General features: G+C 40.1%; 1 protein-coding gene across 1 annotated transcript; it reads right to left on the bottom strand.

Annotated features, from left to right (window-relative positions):
- Window positions 1-605: 605 nt before the first annotated feature.
- Window positions 606-19,674, bottom strand: USP38 (ubiquitin specific peptidase 38). The gene is made up of 10 exons (XM_058024144.1): window positions 18,952-19,674; window positions 17,444-17,579; window positions 12,867-12,996; window positions 12,514-12,615; window positions 9,927-10,085; window positions 9,390-9,583; window positions 8,758-8,851; window positions 7,870-7,976; window positions 5,486-6,815; window positions 606-2,964 (listed from the first exon to the last, which is right to left on the bottom strand). The coding sequence occupies exons 1-10, from the start codon at window positions 19,634-19,636 to the stop codon at window positions 2,803-2,805; spliced, it is 3,099 nt and encodes a 1,032-aa protein (XP_057880127.1). The 5' UTR covers window positions 19,637-19,674; the 3' UTR covers window positions 606-2,802.
- Window positions 19,675-20,157: the final 483 nt, after the last annotated feature.

The raw sequence follows: 20,157 nt of genomic DNA, 5'->3' as shown, positions 1-20,157 counted from the left end.
CAACAAAAACCCTAAAGCTTCTGAAACGGTCTTATGCATTTTGTATGTTTCTACTGATTCAACTGAATAAACTTATTAAGAATTGACTCAAAAAGGTAAATAAATAAACCATCCAGCATTCATTCACAAGCAACACAAATCAAACTACCATATCTACATTTTTCTCTCATGTCCAGAAGACAGCAGCACGCAACACCATAACTGTAAGCAATAACAAAGGTGCACATTTCAAAGCATGAAATAATTCTTCACTTCCACTAGGTTTACTGAAACCTTCCAAGATGGGTATCTATGATTCACCAGCCTAGGACAGCTGTCATGTCAGCAAGCAGACTTACAAAAAGGTATCCTGAATTATAAAATTTACCTTAAAAACCCCTAGCAAATGCATTGACAGAAGTCAACAAGGTGAAAGAAGGAAGTTATTTTCAATTTCAGACATCCATCATTTTGCACCTAAGTAGATCCAACCTGATTTGCATTACTCTCATTTAAATTTTCTACATTTAACCCCTAATTCAGAATAGGCAAAAAGGGTGTAGAAAGCCTTCTAAGAACTCATGAAATATAGTTCAACAGGTGTACAAAAGACATACTGCATATTATTTTTAGGTAGGCTGCATAATTTGTATTTTGACTGTGAGAACATAAAAATAAAACTGACCTTAACAATACTATGATTTCATACAGAGTAAAACCACTCACCCCTGCTTCTACTTTCTAGTAGTTTAAAATGAGCAGTAAATAGATAGAGAGAAAAAATATTCCCAAGGTAATGCAATGAGTAGACAGCTTTTTAGTGCGTCCTCAGTCTGGGAGAGAAAAGCCAAATTCACCTGTCTCATAAAACATTTTCAAACCAAAGCAAGCTGGCAGAGGATCTTAAAAGGAAACAAAAAACCCTCTGAGACAAAGTTATAGAATTTCAAAACAAAGGGAACTTTCAAAAATAAGCTCATCCAAGTGCAATGAAATGAGAATGTTCCTCATGCTGGTCTCAAAACACTCCATGTTTCTGTGGCTGAACCCCTGGTTCAGAGACCTACCACTGAGATAGCAATGAAAAGAGTAGGCCAAAGCCAAGGTATCACAAACTGTTACAAGAAAGCTTGGAAAGTATTAAAAATAAAAATAAAATCTCAAAGTCAGCTGCTCTAGCTTTCTTGAGTGTAACATCTAAACCTATAGTAAATCGCATAGTTTTAGTGATAATATAAAAATAACTTGCAAGCTAAATTACCTTTCAGACTAAACTGCATATTTAATATCATATGAACAAGACTTAATTCTCTCAACATATCTTACATTTTTTAAAGCATTTTTAAGAAATTTGCTTATTTTTATACAGTTATGCTAAAACCTGCCAGGTCTGCATGCTTTTTAAGGACACACTTTGTCACCTAATAGAATATAAAAACACAGCAAAAACAGTGTAGAATTTTGTAAAAATACTCTAAATAAATTTACACTTCACTCTAAGATTACTCAAGAATTAATCACTGGGTTCATCAGTCTAAGTCCTTTACTTCTGTTATCCTCATTGCACATCAAAATCAAAGTTGCTATTTCTGTCAAGATTCAAAGGAGTGGATTCTCAGCCTTTGGTTGCCTAATGAGCAATCAAACAGTGCTCCTTAGGCAGAATAATTGTGGGCTTCTGCAGACTAAAAAAAAAAAAAAAAAAAAAAAGTCCTGAACTCACCAGAAAGTTCTCACTACCAGCAAAAGCCAAAGGCAAAGCTTCAAAAGACTCTAAGCAAAGATCCTCAGCAAAGACCAAGAGAGGCAGATTTTCTGTGATTTCATGAACATAGCTCCATCTTTATGGCCAGTTTTTTCTCAGTAGTACAGGCCATGAAAGTTATAGATCACTTGGTATGTATGTTTTTAAATCAAAAAATAAAGGGCAATACTTACTGCATTTCAAACTAAATTTTAACTTCTGGAAACCTAAAAGCCTTCTATAAATGTCTTGATTTCTAATGCTGACAAAAAAAAAAGACTACTAAGACATTTTGTCATCCTCTGCAGCCTCAGAGAGTTTAAGTTACAGTACTGCAAGGCACATACAGAATCTCTTCCTTTCCAATACTCAGCAGATATATTCCCTGAAATAATTTTAAAATCCTCAAAACAATTAGAAATGCTATTGAGTTAACAATTTCTATTTAAAAACATTGCTCTTACACAACATGCACTTTTTTGGATAACAAGTTAGCAAATATGTATAACTTTTTTCTTTTCATTTACACTGGAAATGGACTGAATAATTTTTAACCTGGAAAGTACTGTATCATGTCACATTTAAGTTATTGCCTTCATTACAAATTGCATCATATCTGAAAACCCACACAGGTATTGTATTTGAAAATAAGCAGTGGGTGAGAAAGCACAGATGCAGTTTAGCCCATCTGAAAATGGCTTTCCACATAAAGCAGTATCATCAGAGTAAAAAATGAACTTTCTTCATTCAGTGGATGAGGACAAGAGAAACTGACATAAGTACATTTTTGTTCAGTTTAATGCAACATCATCATCATTTACTTAAAAAAAGCCTTAATTTTCTGGTTTCTGGGCAAGCATACCTTAATATGAAAGCAACTGAACTTTAAGAGGTAGGTTTCTTTCCATTATGCGCTTATTTATTTCAAATAAAACACAACAAAAAACCCACTACTATTTGCTTTTGGACAAGGACCAAGTCTCAAAGCCTGATACAACTTGGGCAGAGTTCGGTATTTTATTTGTCCTCAGCAGTACTGGGCTGCTTTGGAACCAGTGTATTCCAGGTTGTCTTCACAGTCAAAAGACCAATCTACCAACAGTGCTGAACCCACCCCCTCCTCCTCCACCTGTGGGCCCACAGCTTCCCGGGGGATCATTGTCATCAAATCCATTGGGCCGGAACGAGCAAGAGGCCGAGGCAGCTTGCAGGGCTTGTGTTCGAGCACTGAGCTCTTGCTCCTGAAATGGGAGAATAAAGACAATAAAAAAAAACCCAACCCACAATCTCACACCCTAAAGTGGCTTTTAAAGCAGCATCACTAATTTCTAGTGAACAGCTAAGCTGAACTTTCAAGGTGATCATCCTCAGCCAACCTAGGATGTACAACTTCACTGATTGTCAGCATGCATAAGCAAAACAAAATAAATCCATCTGAGTTCATCCTAAAATTGTATTGGAGCAATGTGGGACATCGCTAAAGATGAGACTGCTGATGAGAAGTTAACAAAACAGCTTTTGGTATATGTTTAATATAAATTTTCATCCTAGCAATTTTCATACGCTTTTCTTGTTGGTTGCAAAGTCAAAAGGTAAAACCTTTATATCAATGTTCATTAAAGACACTTCCTCATTCCACTCCAACTGCACAGGATAGCAATATACTCAGATAGCTTGTCCATCCTTTGGCCTTTTATCTAGTTTCTATTCATTGCAGCTTTTAAGCTTTCAATTATTACTGCTATGCTAACTGTTATAACATAGCAAGTCTCTGCAACTCTCAAGCACTTGATAAAAATCAGAGTCAATTGCTGGAAGATGTACCTGCACAAGTGGAAGAACACAAAGGCTCTGCTGCCTGCCAGCTGCTTTTTCAGCTGAATGCTCCTGAGACTTAAGACATCTAAGAAAGGGATGAGCCACATGCTTTTCCTTCATTAGACGTGTCATGCACTATTTTGTCTCTGGCCAACTAATTCAATAAACCCTGAAGCAATTTTCCATCTTTAGTATACCTTTCTCAGCTTGGCCAAGAGCTTCAAAAATTGAGGGAGAGAAGGCAGATATTGGCTCTTGAAGGCTAAAGACAATGGACCTGGCAACAAACTGAAAGCATTCCCGTGCTAAGGCTCATACTGATTGCTGCCTTCACATGACACTTCATCACCACACACCTCCCTAAAGGCAATGAGAGCAAACTTTAGAACAGGGTTGCAGTAGCTACAGGGGTCACCCTTCAACTCTCCCTGACTGTATTATACTACCACGAAACCACTAAACTGAAGTTTTGTCCAAATACTTTCACAGGTGCTAAAAGTAGACCTTGTGAATTTAAATTATTCTGCCCTTGTCAAAAACACAGCCTAAGTTTGAAACTATTGTACACTACTAAGGACTGAAATGTACACTCATTTTAAAAATTAAGATATTTGGAGGACACTGTCTATACAGTTGTGCTGGCCATACTCCTGAAGACAGTATTATGCTATCTCCAGCAAATGTGGAGTCTTAAGCATCTGGCTAACTCTATGACACACCAAAAACTATGTATGTTTACTAGGAATAACAAGGAAATATTTAAAACTTGTAATACCAGAAATCAAACACAGATTTTGATTAAAATAGCAGACCTTGCCTAAATAGCCTGTTCAGTTAAAAAAAAACTACACTACCAAACTAGTTACCTTATACAAGTGGTGTTTTTACAAGCACCTTATTTCTAAAACATTTAATATTTTCAGGTCGTTATATTTATCCCCACAAGTACTACAATAGGTTAGTAAAACTTGATAGTCAATACAGTTCTCTGGACTCAATTTGCAGAGCATCCCCCCTTGCTTTCCATTTATTTGCAGTAAGGGTTTTAAAATTTGTTTTAAATAGAGTGGGAGCAACCCATATTGCAGGTTTAGTTATTTATACTGAAAACATCTTCATTTGCCATGTGGTAAACATATGCAATAGCAAAACAAAAGCAGTAAGGTACAGAATTTTTTTAACATATTCTCTGAAAATTAAAGGCTTTCTCAGGACAGAAGAATATATTCTTAACTTAGCTGGAAAAATTAATTTAGAACTCTGAACCAACAGTGAAATATGGCATCTTAAAACATACTTTGACTCCTAGAACATAAAAAAAGCAGCAATGCTCTAAGAAAGACACACTGAAGTGTGGAGAGCATTGTTTTCTTTTACCAGCAAACCAAAAGGCTGCCACAGCTAGGTGAGGTTCTCAGAACACAGGGAGTGTGCTGCTGGAAGCACTGGTCCCACAGAGAATATGGCAGAGGCAGCAAAGGGAAAATGGAATCCAGTCACCCACATCTGGGCATCATTTCAGTTGTTCCAGCATCTCAGTAAGCACAGTTTTAGAAGCCAAACTTCACTACTAATGAAAATGCACTAGTAAGAACACCACTTTGAAGTTTTTAAGTAAACTTAAGCCACTCTTGTAATTCCATAAAGGCAATGAAAGTTTGAACTGTTTGAAGCCTCTCCCATATGGAATGGCAAGTGGTTAAATGACCTATACAAGCACCTCCACTCAAACTTTAAACTGAACTGAGTTTGTGCCATTTTCCTTGAAACTTCCCATCTAACAGTGACAACCTTACTACAAAACCTGTCCAGCAACACCAAGATGAAGCCAGACTGGTGATTTATGGGTAATATGACAGTACTTAAAAGCTACTGTGTTCTTTCCTGTAGACTGCCTCTTGTGAGGCTTAAGGAGACACCCTTTACACAAAACTTCCATCTTACCTGCAAGTACAGTTTGTTATCTTTTGTAATAGCATCCATGAGGTCTTTTTGTAGAGGAGGGTCTCCATTTACCCACAGGCCATTTGCTGGATTGGTGTTTAAGCCACAGGTGCTGTTCTGCTTTTTGTAAAACAGAACATAAGCAGTGTCCTTTGGAAATCTACTGGTGATTTTCTGGACTGACTGAAATGAGGTAAATGTCACTCTGCTGTCATTGAACAGAAACCATTCTCTTGGCATCTCAGTGTCCAGCTCATTCTCTACAACAGTACAAGGACTCTCCTCTGTAAACAACTTATCCTGAGGAGCAACTAAAGAAAGAGCTGTAGACTGGTGGCAGAGCCCTGAAGGTCCTGATCCAGTAACATTTCTAGCATATGAATAATAATGCCCACTTTCAGAGGATACCCCAGAATGCACCACCACAGAGCTCAACACATAGGGCACCAGCTGTGGGCAGGTCACTTCATCAGCACCAGAGGGCTTCAGTTTTTTAGCAAGGTTTTCTCCAGTGTCAGAAATCTCCACACCAACAGACCAGCCTCCTGAAACAACAGCTAAAGGAGACGTTGCTCTTTTCACTGGCAGTTCCAATACAAGTGGTAGAGAAACATTGTCCAAGATTTTGCGCCTTATGTGACATTTTGGATCGTATGAAAATCTCAAAAGAGTGAGAATGAGGTATTCAGGTTCCTCAATGATTTGCATAGTTTTTTCAGCATTCTGTAAAGAGGCACACTTTTCACAATAATATTTGTTGTCTCCACTAAGGATTTCAGGTGCCAGAAAATAATTGAGCAAGTCTGTAACTGACAGGGTGTTTTTACCTACTAGACTCTGAGACATATCCCCATTATTTTCAACTTTGAGTTCAGAAATTGTGGTATTCTCAGAGCTTGGTTCACTAGAAAAATCTATGGTTCCTTCATTCATTACTGTGTCACATCCACGATTTACTTCCAAATTACTGAGAGGTGTTTCTGCATCAGCTGAAGCATTACTTTGCACCATGTAGTCATCTTTCACTTCAGAATGTTCTATGCACTTTGGGTCAGCATTCTCTAAGGAAGCTGGGGGACAGAAAGCCAAAGAGAGATCTGTGAAAGCTTCTTCCTTTTGAGACATACTTTTGCAGTTCAAACAGCATATGTTAGTCTTCAATTTTCCTCCAAACATCTTCTCTATTAGAGTTCTTTCTTCACTTTCCATACAAGGTGCTTCAGTAAATGCTTTATGGGCAGTTTCTTGTGCCTGGGACTTGTCAGTCATAATACTTTCAGAACTCTTTGCTGAAGACAATGCTTTCAAAGTTCTCTCTTCTTCATGCAACCTGAAAACAAAGAAAGATAAATCCAAGTAACTGTGCTATACTCCAAACATTGCCACACTATTTCACATTTTTCTCCAGCTAAAAACCACAGATGGTTAAGTTGCTAAAGTATCTTACACTAAAAAAAAAATATCTGTTTGTTATTTTTTTATATAAGGAAGCTGAAGCATAGCGTTCCAAACTACAGTACAAGTGGCACAAATACATTTATTGTGGGTCTCATATATAACAGAACACAATGGCTATATTGAAGAAACTGGCAAATATTAAAAAAACCTAACAATGTTTTTATTATTTACCATTACATTGCGTTAATAAATCAGCTCCCGAGTTGACTGGGCCTGTATGTCAGACTTGGTAAGAGAAAAAGTAACTATTTGGAAATAGGCCGGCCATAAACAAAGAAAATGTCAGAATTCTGCAGCCAAGAAAGTTCTGTGGCAAGAAAATCCAAACTGAAAGAGGAACCCAAAACATGGAGATAAAAAAAGAGAGAACACTATTTCACTATTGAGATAAATTTCTCCAAGAGCAGAATGGGTCTTAAAGTAATACTGCTTAAGTCCTCTTTAGCAAGCCAAAAATAAAAAGCATTATTAATAAATGTAGGTATTACTGATTTATCTTTGCCACAGCTAATTTCCTTGCTTAATTAACTGGTTATATGTACATCTCTTTGTGACATGCACACCTTGTATGAAATACAGCTGTCTCCACCAACATGAAATTCCAGAAGCACAACTAAACTGCTTTCACCAACTGCTATTAACAACAGGACCACGACTTAAACATAACACCCATGTTTAGATTTATAAAAGTGGCACATTGTTACCACCATAACATGTTCTCAATTATCTGGACTCAATATGGCATCCAGAGTTCACTACAGACTAAACCCATGAAGAAAAGTAGTTTGTAGACTATAGAGAGGAATGAGGTTGAAAACTCCTGATCCCCACTCATGCACTGGAACTGTTACATGACTGCTCCTAGGAGCTCAACATTACATGGTGAGGCTGCAGATTGATTCCCATCGATGGCACCAGAACCGTACCTGTCTAGCAGGAATCTGAGATATTCTGAACAATCCTGCTGGGACCGAGGAGTGAACCATGGTGGTCTGGAAGCTTCAAAGAAAATTCTAGGAGCATAGGCCTCCCTCTGTTCAAGTGAGAGAACAGACAAGGTTACATAGTTGTAATATAATAACTTCAGTTGATTATATTATTTTAATATTAACAGCTGAACTATGGACTACATTATCACAGAGTAGCTGAATGAAACACAAGGTACACAAACATTTAAACAACTTAATCATACGAAGGGAGAGCCATTAATTTTGTGGCAATCACCTCTAGTACAAAGATACAAGTAGTTTATCCTGCCAGCAAATCTTCATGTTTAGCGAGTACAAGCCAGGTATTACAGCAGCTATCTTTCTTGCTGGTGAGTTAAAAAAACCTGTTTGCTTTCTTCAGAACACCAGTACTTCATAAGGACCCATTTTTTTGAAGCTCTCTTGTGCCTTTCCAGCATTAGCAAAATGTTTTGAACAGCTAATAATGTTCACATTAGAATTTGAACTACAATCAAATTTAGTGTAAAAGTCAATGAAGGTCACAGTTTACCCTAGAAAGATACATAAAATCAGCTTGTATATCAACTGAGGTCTTATTTGGATTTTTTCATTCTTTCTCCTCAAAGAAAACCTATCACTACCTATAAATAGAAACAACAAAACTCCAACATAATCCACCTAGAGAAATGTGTATTTCCAAGTCCATCCACACCATCTGAGCATTTGAAGGCAGACTGATTCCCATACAAAAATGTAATATTTGTACTTGAAATACTCAAGAGGATTCCCATGGCATCATGTTTGTTTCTCAATTTTGGTACATAGATCTAAGCTTAAAGAAAAACAGATGAAAAACTGACATACCTGGGTATGGGCCAAAAATGCAAAAAGATGCTGTAATTTTCTCATTAGGGAATTACAGCCATTTAGATTCAGAGATAAAACATGTCTTCTGAAACTGAAAGAGAGACAAATGAAAGACCTTCCTAGCTAGACTTCTAACAATTCAGTTATCATTCCAGCTCAGATAATTACTTTAAATTGAAAAAGCAAAGCACATAACACTTCCTTTAATACTGGAACTCTGCTCTAGTGCAGATATAAAATTACTGTATGGTAAGAATTAACACTGCAAAACACCCATGTCTTTAAACATTTAAATGTGTAGGAATGGGATACAGACACTTTTTTTAATACCCTTCCAGAGTATAACAAAAGCATCACCAAAAATTTTTACAATACAGCAGTGAGCAAGGACAGTGAGGGAAAAAGGACTTCTCTTTTGACACTGGGTAGAAGGATCAGGATTTTTAGTGGCTAAAATTGCAGTTTCCAGAGCTGAACTTGAACAAAGCAACCAGTAACTGAGTGCAAAACAACCCACTCAGCTATAGCAAGGTAAGAGACCCCAGGACAAGTTACTATTCTGTGAAAATCAAGAATGGAGTAACTGCAAGAATTATTTGCAATGAAAAAAGCTGTTAAGAAGCACTTACTCTGTAGCCATAAAAAGTGCCTGAATAACACTGTTCATGTAGCAAGTATTTCCTAGATTTATTAGGCCTGTCTTCCCAGTTTCAGATTTTCCAGAAAGTCTAGATAAACAAGATGGCAAAGAACTGGATTGAGAAGTCCAGGCACTCTGACTGAGGATCAACTTAATCTTCTCTTCAGTGGGTTTGGGCATGTCCTACAAGAGAAACATTTAACACGCTTAATAGGTTTGTTTATTTGTTTCTGTTTTTTGTTTCTGTTTGTTTGTTGCCATCCCCCTGCTCCCCAGTTCTTCAAGGTCTTGCTGCTGCCCCTGATAGCCGAGGAGATACAACAGACTGCCCTCCCTTGTTCCCTTCCCTCCCCCAACCTTCTCCAAAGCTTTATACTCATTTTATATTTCAAACACAAGAGTGACATGAGATGATGTGGTTAGCTCTTTTCTCTATGTGGAAGCGCTAACGAATTTGGATCTGTGGAACTACAGCTTCACATCTGGGAAAACAAAACATTCCATGCTCTTAACATTCCTTATGTACCTTAATAGCTTCCAGAATGGGTTCATAGAGCTCTGGAAAACCTGAATAATGATACATCATACAGTGTATCAACTCTGTCAATTGCATCAAAAAGGCTGTACTGGAAGGCAAGCCATCTCTCTTGAAGGAGTGAACCAAACTCACCACATGTGGGACAATCTAAATGGGAAAACAAAGAAACAAGCAAAAAGGTGTTAACTCCATTTTCTCCTTTTTGTTTTCTTCTACAAAATACTTAATTGAACTTCATTGGTTTATACATGCCAAATGACAGAAGATCTTTTGTTATTAAATAAGAAGTGGTTGAGAAACAATGACTTGAAAAACATACATTACTCTTAATACATTACAATTTTCAAGCAGCACAATTATTCAATGCTCTCTTTAGCTCACATAGCAAGTTTTAAAAGGAACTTTATGAACTTAAAAAGGTGCATGCTAACGTTTTAAACAGTCAAGTGTCCAAAAGTACTCATTAAGGATATTAACTGCAAACATTTTACTTTTGTGCCACCACTAACAGTTTAGTATCTTGTTCTGATTTCACAGATACAGTTTTTAAAACAAACCTCTAAATTTTCCTTTAACAGAATCTAATGCTTGGACTCAGGAGCCAATGAATAAATTCCTGCTATTCCTACAAGAAGGAAACTGGCCCATAGCTCCACCTAGTGAGGCAGCTCAGCTCCATAAACCACAATCATGTCATTTACTACGAGCTGAAAGTTTACCACAGCTATAGTAATCTATCTGAGACTTAGTTCAGATTCAGGAATACTTTAAACTGGCCAGATTGGAATCAGAAATGTTGACTTCATCTCCTTCCTCTTCTTCAAAAAGCTCTCTGCTTTTAAATGTGCAAGACATTAGCCTTAAGACATCAAGCAGAAGTTTACTCCAAAGCAGACACCTTTGCCAGTCTCCAAGCGATTAAGATTGATTAACTGTGAAAGAAGCTGACAGTATAATTTCTCATCATTAATTACTTACAAACAATTTTTAAGCTAAAAGCATAAAATACAGAAGGGGAATCATAAGAAGATAGGAATCTGAGGAAGGCACAGCAATTACAAGAACTGATATAGTTCAAAACACCAAAGTAAAAAAGGCTAGGTGCAAAATACAGATTTGTATCTGAGATACGATAATTCTGAACAGACAAAGCACATGGGAAGAAAAGAAAAAGGGTAGGTTCTCAGTTCTGCCAAAGAGTAAAATTCTGCAGGCTGGATAATACTGCAAGTTACGCTTTGAATACACAGAATTATCTCTTCTGGCTCAAGGTTGCATTAAAGTTTTATATATCAGTAGATTTTTGATGATCGTAAGTTCTACATCATACACTACAAGTACAAGACTGCTTCTGCTACAAAAACATCAAAATAATTTACGTTAATGATGCTCAAGTGTAAGGAGATGGAATGTAATTTCAGATGCATTACCAAGTAAATGAATTTCTATTTATCAAATGTGCATTTGACACTTTCATAATCAGACCATTTGTTACTAAAAAAGTAAACAAGTACTTAAAGTGAAGGAAGATATTACAGAATACTAAATGGTAGTAGCACAAATAAATGATAGTGAAGAAAATGGTTTAAAATGGTCATGAAATCTTGCAGGGAGATATTTATGCAAGACAGCATGCAGCCTCCAATAGAAATTTTCTTTGGTAAATCAAATTCCTCCTACTAGAATAGGCGATCTATTACATTTTGTCTAATGTTTTGTCTCTCTCAGGAAAAAAGACAGAAAAACATATGAAATATTTATGCTTTGAACATATTCAGAGCTTTTAATTGTAACTCAAATTTCTATCCTAAGACAAGATCAGGGCACTGGAGAAACTTCGGAGATCTCTCGGTAAAAGCCAACGTAACGGGCATAAGGCAATTACTCTGGCATTAAACAAAGGGCTTCATGCCCCTTCAGAGCCTTGGAAACAGTTACAGAGACAACCTGCCAGGCTGTTACTACTGAATCTCAGATGTTCTCCTAAGCTTTAAGCTTAATGCCAAGTGTGGGAACACGTTGCTGTATTAACACAGTCACTCTCACACCCTATCCATGGCCTTAACTAATGGAATGCATTTTGAAAAGGGGTCATTAAAAATGGTGACCTTTAATTTGCCCATGAACACTGACACAGACTGCACAGCCTTCTGGAAGTTAAGTACTTCTGGGTCTCATGAGCCTATTCAGGGTGACCAGGTTACACAGAGCAGATTATCTCTGCTGCCTGTTTTCCCCAAACAGCTGTCCTCAAAAACCTACTTGCCGTCCACCTTTATCAGCAAATTTCACACACAAAATGGATTTCCAGAAGCATGCAGTTAAAATGTGATGCCCACATACTCCTGCCAGAAATAGGTACATACAAGGAAGGACAATGCTTGTTTCCAGTTATAGATGAAGTGGTTGAATCTGGAATCTAAAAAGCCTTCCTATAACCACAGGAACCCGATTCTACAACCTTCCAACAGACAAAATCCAAGCACATCAATTCTGTTGCTCTTTATACCCATTTCAGAAACTACACAGTGAGTGACATTTCAAAGCACTGAAAAACAATTATTTAGTAACTCACCAAATGAAAAGCTTCTGGAGAATGCTGGAAACTAAGTAACATGTGGGAAAGGACAGCAAGGGCACCAGGCCTCACTAGAGGAAACCAAAGTCGATTAAAGACCTAAAAAAACCCACATTTATTTCAGTGAATCTGCAAAGTAAAATTTCAGTTAACACAAAAAAATCTTCAAACACACAGCCATTTGAAATAGACAAAATCGTTACATGCAAGTGACAGCCATAAATGCATTTACATCATATTTGCAGAATAAGAAGATACTGTATGTTACAATAAAAAGGATGCTACAAAATTGCATAGCTGGTAGCAATTCCTTTCCCTCTCCCTTTTTGAATGTTTTTTTTCCAACATACCAATTCGATTTTAAGCAGGGTGACATCAATGAGGATGGTAAATTTCTGGACTGCAGCCAATCCTTTCAGCAGTGCAATCACCCACGTTTCCACATGCTGAGCCAGAGGCCAGGACAGCCAATCAATCATTCTGCAAAACAGGAGAACAAAAAATATTAAAAAAACAATATGCTGCTAACTTTAACCTCAACAAAACAGATGCTTGCAACATGCTTACACAGTAAGACTCACAATAAGTAATGCAGCAATGTTGGGCAAGTGGTAAAATAATTTTGATTATATCTCAAGTAATTTAACTCTGAAATTAATGATTTATTTAATACATTTGAAGTAAATATGCATCCCCAAAAATACCTTACCATAAAAAAGTCAATATTTTGTATTGCTTCTTGTTGGTCTACAAAATGCACTCTGATGTTATAGACATTGAGCTAACATATGGCAAAAACTTACTGCTGAACAAGTGCCTGTACCTGGTAACCTCCCCTCTAACACCTTTTACTCCAAAGCAGACCAAAACTGACTGCTAAGGAAGACTCTTCAACTTACAGCTACACTCCCAGAAGCCACTCCAAATACTCTCAATTAACAGTAAAATCTAGTCATTTTAAATACATCGAGCAGCCTGGGGTCTGCTACAAAAATATCAAAAGGGATCATTTCACTTGAACTAAGAAAAAAGTGAAGGGACCTCCTGTGACTAGAAAATACAGTGAAATATCAGGAACAGAAACCAGAGGTATTTTAAATGAATAGTTTATCCTGATCCTTAAGGCAGACAAGCAGATGAGCTGAAACAATTCTAAGACACAGACAATATTGTAAGGGAGTGCCAGCTAAAACATGATATCTAGGCTTTGCTCTTCTGAGATTTTAATTGGTAATATTTTGAATTTTCTTTAATTGTCCGTAAGATTCCTTTCTTCAAACAAGATGAGGCAGCACTAATTTGGCAGCACTAGGTGGAAGAAAAAACTTTTTACCACAAGAGTGGACAGATATTGAGACAAGTTATAATGTATATATCTTAGAATCTGCACTTACAAAGTACACAGGCTTCTCTAAAGGGATCTTTAGAACTGCCTTATTAACAAACAAGCACAAATCTTACCAAGTTTTATCCATATTACTATAAAAAAAAGGGAAAAAACATGGCAACATCATAATCAGTGCTCTGAATTTACACAAAGCTCTTATTTCCTCAAGATATTGAATTCAAACATGTTTATCCTGAGCAACCTTTCCATATATCCTCTGAAATACAGCATCAAAAACACAGGCCCAGACTGTTTTTGTCTGTGAAGAAATAACCTTAACCTAAAAACAAAACCCCACAACTCACAAACCAATCATGTTCAAATTTTCCCCTCCTTGATTTGTAGGCTTGGTGCTTTTCAGGAGTCAGAAACATCTGCACAGCTAAGTTAAACCCAATGACAATATATTGCTTTCTTAACTGTTTAGACAAGTATTCTGTAGAGTCCTACACTAGAACCACTACTCTAAAACATCTGACTGTTCATCTGAGAGTTAATGATTTTGAGAGCAGAAACAAAAAGCAGACGAGACAAAGTGAACTCATTGAGACTGTCCTAAAATGCATCACATTTTACATCTGGTAGGTGAAGACCAGGTATTTTGATTGCATTTATTTGGCTTCTGCTCTGTTGCAATCAATGAGTGCTCTTTTTTAGGCAGATACTAGTATGGGCCATGATGATCATGAATATGAACAGAGGATTGCTTTTTTGGGTTTGACTAGATTAAGAAAACCTTAAAAGCCTCAGGAGGACCTTCTTCCTCATACCACCCTAAAATCATAAGGTTTTTTACCCACATATATGGCTAGTAAGGACAGTATTTTTGATATCTTTGAAAAGAAAATTATTTGTGCAATCTCAGACAGTAACTTCTTTCACAAACTATCTCCTTCACACATCAAAGAATCTGGCAGCTCAGATTATGGAAAAAATCCCTCAGATTAGGGAAAAAACCCAAAACAGCAACAGAAGATCCTCTGACTACCTGTCACCCCCAATAACTTACAAGTCTTTTACATTTTTTCCAATAGGACAGAGCACCTGGTTATATCCGGAGTTTTTCTCAGCAAAATTTTCCGTTTCTCTTAACAAAGATACTTGGGTTGAAGTGCAAAGAAGCATTATACTTGTCAGGATCCTGAGTACAGCCAGTTCATTCCCTCCCAGACTTCTGAGGTAGACTCTTAAAGGACCCATGTATCCTCAATGAGATCCAACAGTTTTCTGCTTTTGCCCATTGATGCTTCAGGAAAGGCTTCATGAGACAGCTCAAGCCAAATTCTAACATGATCTTGTGTCTAATGTACCGTCCAGTCTGAGCAAACTCAACTCATCAGTGTGTTAAATATAAATTTTTACTATTCTGTGCTCAGCTTCAGAAAGATTCTGCAGTGCCACAGATGCTCTACTTAGGAAGTGAGCAACAAGGTCTCTAATTTACAGTCACCAAAGCTCTGCTAACTCTCATCAAACCTTGTTGTGCCTGGAGTTCTGCACCTCCTGGGAATGCTGCAAGCCCCATGACAGAGCCATTTGGTGCTCCAGACATTCCAGCTGCATTAGCCTCTTAACAATTGCTTCACTAAGCCAGAAGAGAGGCATAACTGCAAGGGGCTGCCAGAGGTAGAAAAAGAAACTGGATGCAATGTTGACATGAGGCTCCATGGAACCAACAAGGTTCCATGGAACAAAACTAGAGGCTCTGAAGAGAGAGTATTACCTCAAAGAATGAACAAAGCAAGTAAGATTACCCTTCCCTTTCAAAAGCAAGAGAAAAATTCACCCATTACATGGCTGGTACCAAAAAAAAAAGGCACTTATTTGATAACAGCTCCTGCTGTAACCAAAGCTCAGTATTGCATTGCTTCCCTAAGCAGAGGCACACAGCAAAGGTGTTCTCAAGCCACAGTTTGTTGTATTCATAGTGTTATTATCATATTTCTAGAGTCCCATACCTTCTGGGTGGTTTCCTCACACACAGCTCTTCACAGCAGTGTTGCTCCTGCTTCTTCACCAGGGCTCCTCCAACACTCTCCCTGACCAGCCAGCCCACCCCCTTTTATCCCAGTTATCTTTATTAGCCACAGCTGCCACTCAATTAAGGACACCACAGCTGTAGCCCATCTAGAACAACTAGGATCAGGGCAAGGCCACTTATACAATACATAGATTTTATTAGGGCTCCTGCTGTAACAGTTCTATGATTACACTATCTTGATGCAGCAATGCAACAGAAATGTTAAAACTACACTAACTTGAAAATGAATCACCAGCACATTACTGGCAAATTATCAGCATGACCAAATCCTGAATTTCCCAGGTCTGACCTTTAGATTGGGAACACAGCTTTGTTGAAATCTCTTCAGCCAAGGGGATGCTCTTGAAGTCCCTACACAATATGTCTTACCCCAAATTGTATTACTAATGCTGCTTCTTTTCATTATGTTTTCAACAGAAATACAGCTTCTCAACTTACTGTAAACACAAGGAATGTTTCCAGTGTGAGAAAGCCCACCAAGATATTCAAGTGCTACACTACATGAATGCTTAAGTATAAGAGTACACCCAAATGGATGTACTTAAAAATAATCATATTGCAGACACTGAACTCTTAGTTTAAGGCTTCTTAAAAATAATTTTTTAAACAATACAGATTTCTAGTAGTCCCCTGTTTAACTGCCTCACCCATTTTCCTACCCTTCAGTACTCAATAACAGCTTCTTCAATCGGATTCCAAAGAAAAACCCACCAGTTTCAAGGTCTTCATCCTTCTATCATGGCCATTTTTCTGCATCACTATTATTCACATATCTGAAGATACCAGTCACAATTGCAATCTTTATCCCAGTCTGTTTACACTGCTACTCATCTACACCACACTTACTCGAGGTTAGATTAGTGACAAACATAATATACAATTGCTTTTACATAATTTCTATTTCTCTGTCATTCAAAGAACATCCAAAAAACCTATGACGGTTTGAGTGAAAAGAGTAATAGAAGCTGTTCTCTGTGAATCCTTCAAAAAAAAATTAAAACATCTAAGCAGAAAAAAATCCCTCAAAGCTAAGCAGTAAAGCTCATTTAGAACTGGCTCCTTTCTTCTGAGCAGGAGCTGATGGTTAATATCACACGAGAATGCTATCCTGTTTCTTGGAAAACCAGAAAGGTTCATCTTCTGAAAACAAGGCCTTGTTTACAGCTTGACTGTAAATCCTAAGCAGTTTCCTACTTACACCACCTTCCATAAGGCAGAAGACCTCACTTAAGATGTCATCTCAGAAGAACACAGGTATTTCCTCTCAGTTTCTATTTAACCCTCTTCATCCACCCCAGCTGGGCTGGAGAATGAAGCCACAATAGCAATAAAGGCAGCAACCTTAAACTGAAACCATGGGACTTAGAATACCATTTCAAAAGTTCCTCTTCTTCACACTTTTGTTTTGTTGTTTTTTTTACTGGAACTTCAGTAACAGCTTCAAGAAAGGCAAGATTAAAAAAGAGACTCTTCTCTCCATTGACAATTAAATAGATTACCTGCACAGAGCTTGAGTCATACTTGTATCTTTCACGTTAGGGTCTGTAGTAAGGCTCCTGATGAGTACTGTAATCATCTGCAATGGTATGTGCTGCACAAGACTTGCCAGTGCAACAGAAGGCTCGAATGAAGTATCTGCAACAATTGAATATGACAATGTAAGGAACTAGAAAGAAAACCCCATAGAAAAAAAGTAAGCTTCTTGTTCTACCATACAACCTCACCATGGTTTAAAGTGACAATAAATCTATCCTATATCTGCCATTCTATTATCACAAACCAAACCAAAACTAGAATACATCAATGAATTAATTGATAGCAGTCAATTACAAATGCCATTAGTTCACTTCATACCCGTGCAAGAAAGTGACAATCTGCCAACAACTTCCTCCTCCACCCTAACTGGAATTGAGAAGTAGGTTTTGTATTTTTCTAAAAAGAAGTACCATAAGTTGTTTATTATACTTCATATTAAGCCTAGGAATTTAGTGCAGCTGGTATTCTCCACATCCCATCTCAGCAACTCTCTGCTGACCATACCACTTATGGCAAAATGCAATGGCAAGTTTCCCAGGTGCCTCAACAGCAAAGGCACTTTGCAATGGCAATTATTATAGTACTTCACAGACTTCAGAAGTCAGAAAGGACCTATTTGCAACCACATTTCCATTACTGAGGCACTGGATGCTTCCTAAAATTTTATACATTGCTTTTACATGTATTACTTATACATATTTATAAATCCCTATTTGTTAAACAGTTCCAGGGAGCAAGAAGAAAGAGTAGCCTTTCATGGAATCACAGAACTGTGTTGGAAGGGACCTCTGGAGACCATGTAGCCCCAAGGCAGGGTCACCTCGAACAGGTAACACAGGAACACACACAAGTGGGGTCTCCCTCTCTCCAGAGACTCCACAACCTCCATGGCCAGCCTGTTCCTGTGCTCCACCACCCTCAATCTGAACAAGCCCTTCTTCATGTTCAGGTGAAATTTGTGTTTTAGTTTTTGGCCTTTGCTCCTTGTCATGTTGGTGGGCACACAAAGAGTCTGACACCAACTTCTTGGCAAGAGCCTTTGAGATATTTATACGCATTTTATATTGATAGTTTTAAATCTTCCTTAATAAGGCATCCAAAACCTCATTTTAGTATATGACTTAAAGCACTGTATCAGGAGTTTTTACAAACACAATCCTGCTCCCCAGCAAAAAAAAAATTAAAAAAAAAACCAGTATTCTCTATCTTTTGAGGGGTGGGTGGGAAGTAAAAAAGGCTTTGCTTTCTCCACAGTCAAGAAGCTGCATTTTAGCATGTGGGTGAGAAAGCAGCGGTTACCAGGTGATGCCTGCAGAGCGCCCACTGCCTGCGCTAGGGCTTTCCTCCTCTCCGAATAACCCACTGCCTGCGCTAGGGCTTTCCTCCTCTCCGAATAACCCACTGCCTGCGCTAGGGCTTTGCTCTCCTCTGAATAAACCCCGCCCCGTTACTGCGCCCCGCTCCCGCTCACCCGCGGCGGAGATGACAGCGAAGAGCTCCTGCAGCGAGGGCAGCAGCGTGTCGGGCTCGGCCTTCCAGACGCTCCGGAGCAGCGCGCTGACCTGGCTCACCTGCGAGACGTAGAGGCGCAGCTCGGCCTCGCGGGTGCCCTGGCTCTGGAAGTGGGCGATGCTGCGCACCAGCTGCTGGCAGAAGGCGAGCGAGAGCTTCCTGCCGCGGGGCAGGCACTGCGGGAAGTCGCCCAGCAGCTGGCACAGGCGGGCGCAGAGCGGCGGCGCCGGCCGCTCGCACACCAGTCGCAGCGCCTCCACCTGCAGCAGCTCGAAGAGCTCCAGCACCGAGGGGCAGCTCATGATGAGGCGCAGCCCCGCCTGGATGTAGTCAAGGATGGCGGGGTCGCGGTTGCTCAGCTCGCCGTAGCCGCGCTGCAGGAGGCCGAGGACGAGGCCGCGGTTGAAGAACGCCTCGAACTCGGCGCGGTGGAAGCGGCCGTAGGCGTCCAGCACCTGCCGCCCCACCTGCCGCTGGAAGGGGTCGGGGCCCTGCAGTACCAGCCGGGTGCCGAGCGCGAACATGGCGCGGCACTGCGCCTGGCTCAGCGGCGTCTCCGCCGACTCCACCACGCGCCGCACGATCACCCGCTTCAGCGGCAGCGGGTGCGAAGAGCTCACCAGCCCCTCCAGGATCTTGTCCATGGCTCCAGGCGCATCGGCCGAGCGGCGGCGGCGGCGGGCCGGACCAGGCCTCGGCGGGGGCCGCCGCCGCCGCCGCCGCCTCCCCGCGGCCCTCTCGCCGCCCTGCCGCGCAATGCCGCCGCTTCCCCCGCGGCCCTCGCGGCTCCGCCCGCCCCTCGCCCGGGCGGCGGCGGCCCCGGCCCCGCTCCCCGGCGACCCCGACGGACGCGACGGAACTCCCGGCCTGACCCGGAAGCGGAGCCCCGCGAGCGGGAAGCCGGTCTGAAGGGGGCGGGGGGAGCACGGCGCAGGCGCCGGCTTTTCCGCGGCACGCTCCGCCCCCCGCGCTGTTGGCAGCCAATGGCGAGCGAGCGCGGGGCGGGGCGGGGGCGGGTCCGGCCGTGAGGGGGCGGAGGGAGCGCCGCGGCGGGAAAGCCTTGGCAGGGCCGTGTGGGGACGGGGCCGGGGTGCCGCGGGAGGCTCCCAGAGGCCGCAGAATTCAGAGCCGGCGCGGGTTGTTCCCCTGCGTGAAAAACGCCAAT

The sequence above is a fragment of the Melospiza georgiana genome, chromosome 5 (genome assembly GCF_028018845.1).
Source record: "Melospiza georgiana isolate bMelGeo1 chromosome 5, bMelGeo1.pri, whole genome shotgun sequence".
NCBI classification, from domain to species: domain Eukaryota; kingdom Metazoa; phylum Chordata; class Aves; order Passeriformes; family Passerellidae; genus Melospiza; species Melospiza georgiana.
This window is presented reverse-complemented; position numbering and strand designations above follow the sequence as displayed.

Excerpts from the sequence above, each read along its gene's own strand:
- USP38 (XM_058024144.1), bottom strand. The coding sequence starts at position 19,636 with ATGGACAAGATCCTGGAGGGGCTGGTGAGCTCTTCGCACCCGCTGCCG. Across the intron at positions 10,086-12,513 it reads CTCCAGAAGCTTTTCATTTG|ATTGTCCCACATGTGGTGAG; the intron begins GTGAGTTACTAA and ends TTTCCCATTTAG. Across the intron at positions 9,584-9,926 it reads CCATTCTGGAAGCTATTAAG|GACATGCCCAAACCCACTGA; the intron begins GTACATAAGGAA and ends TTTCTCTTGTAG.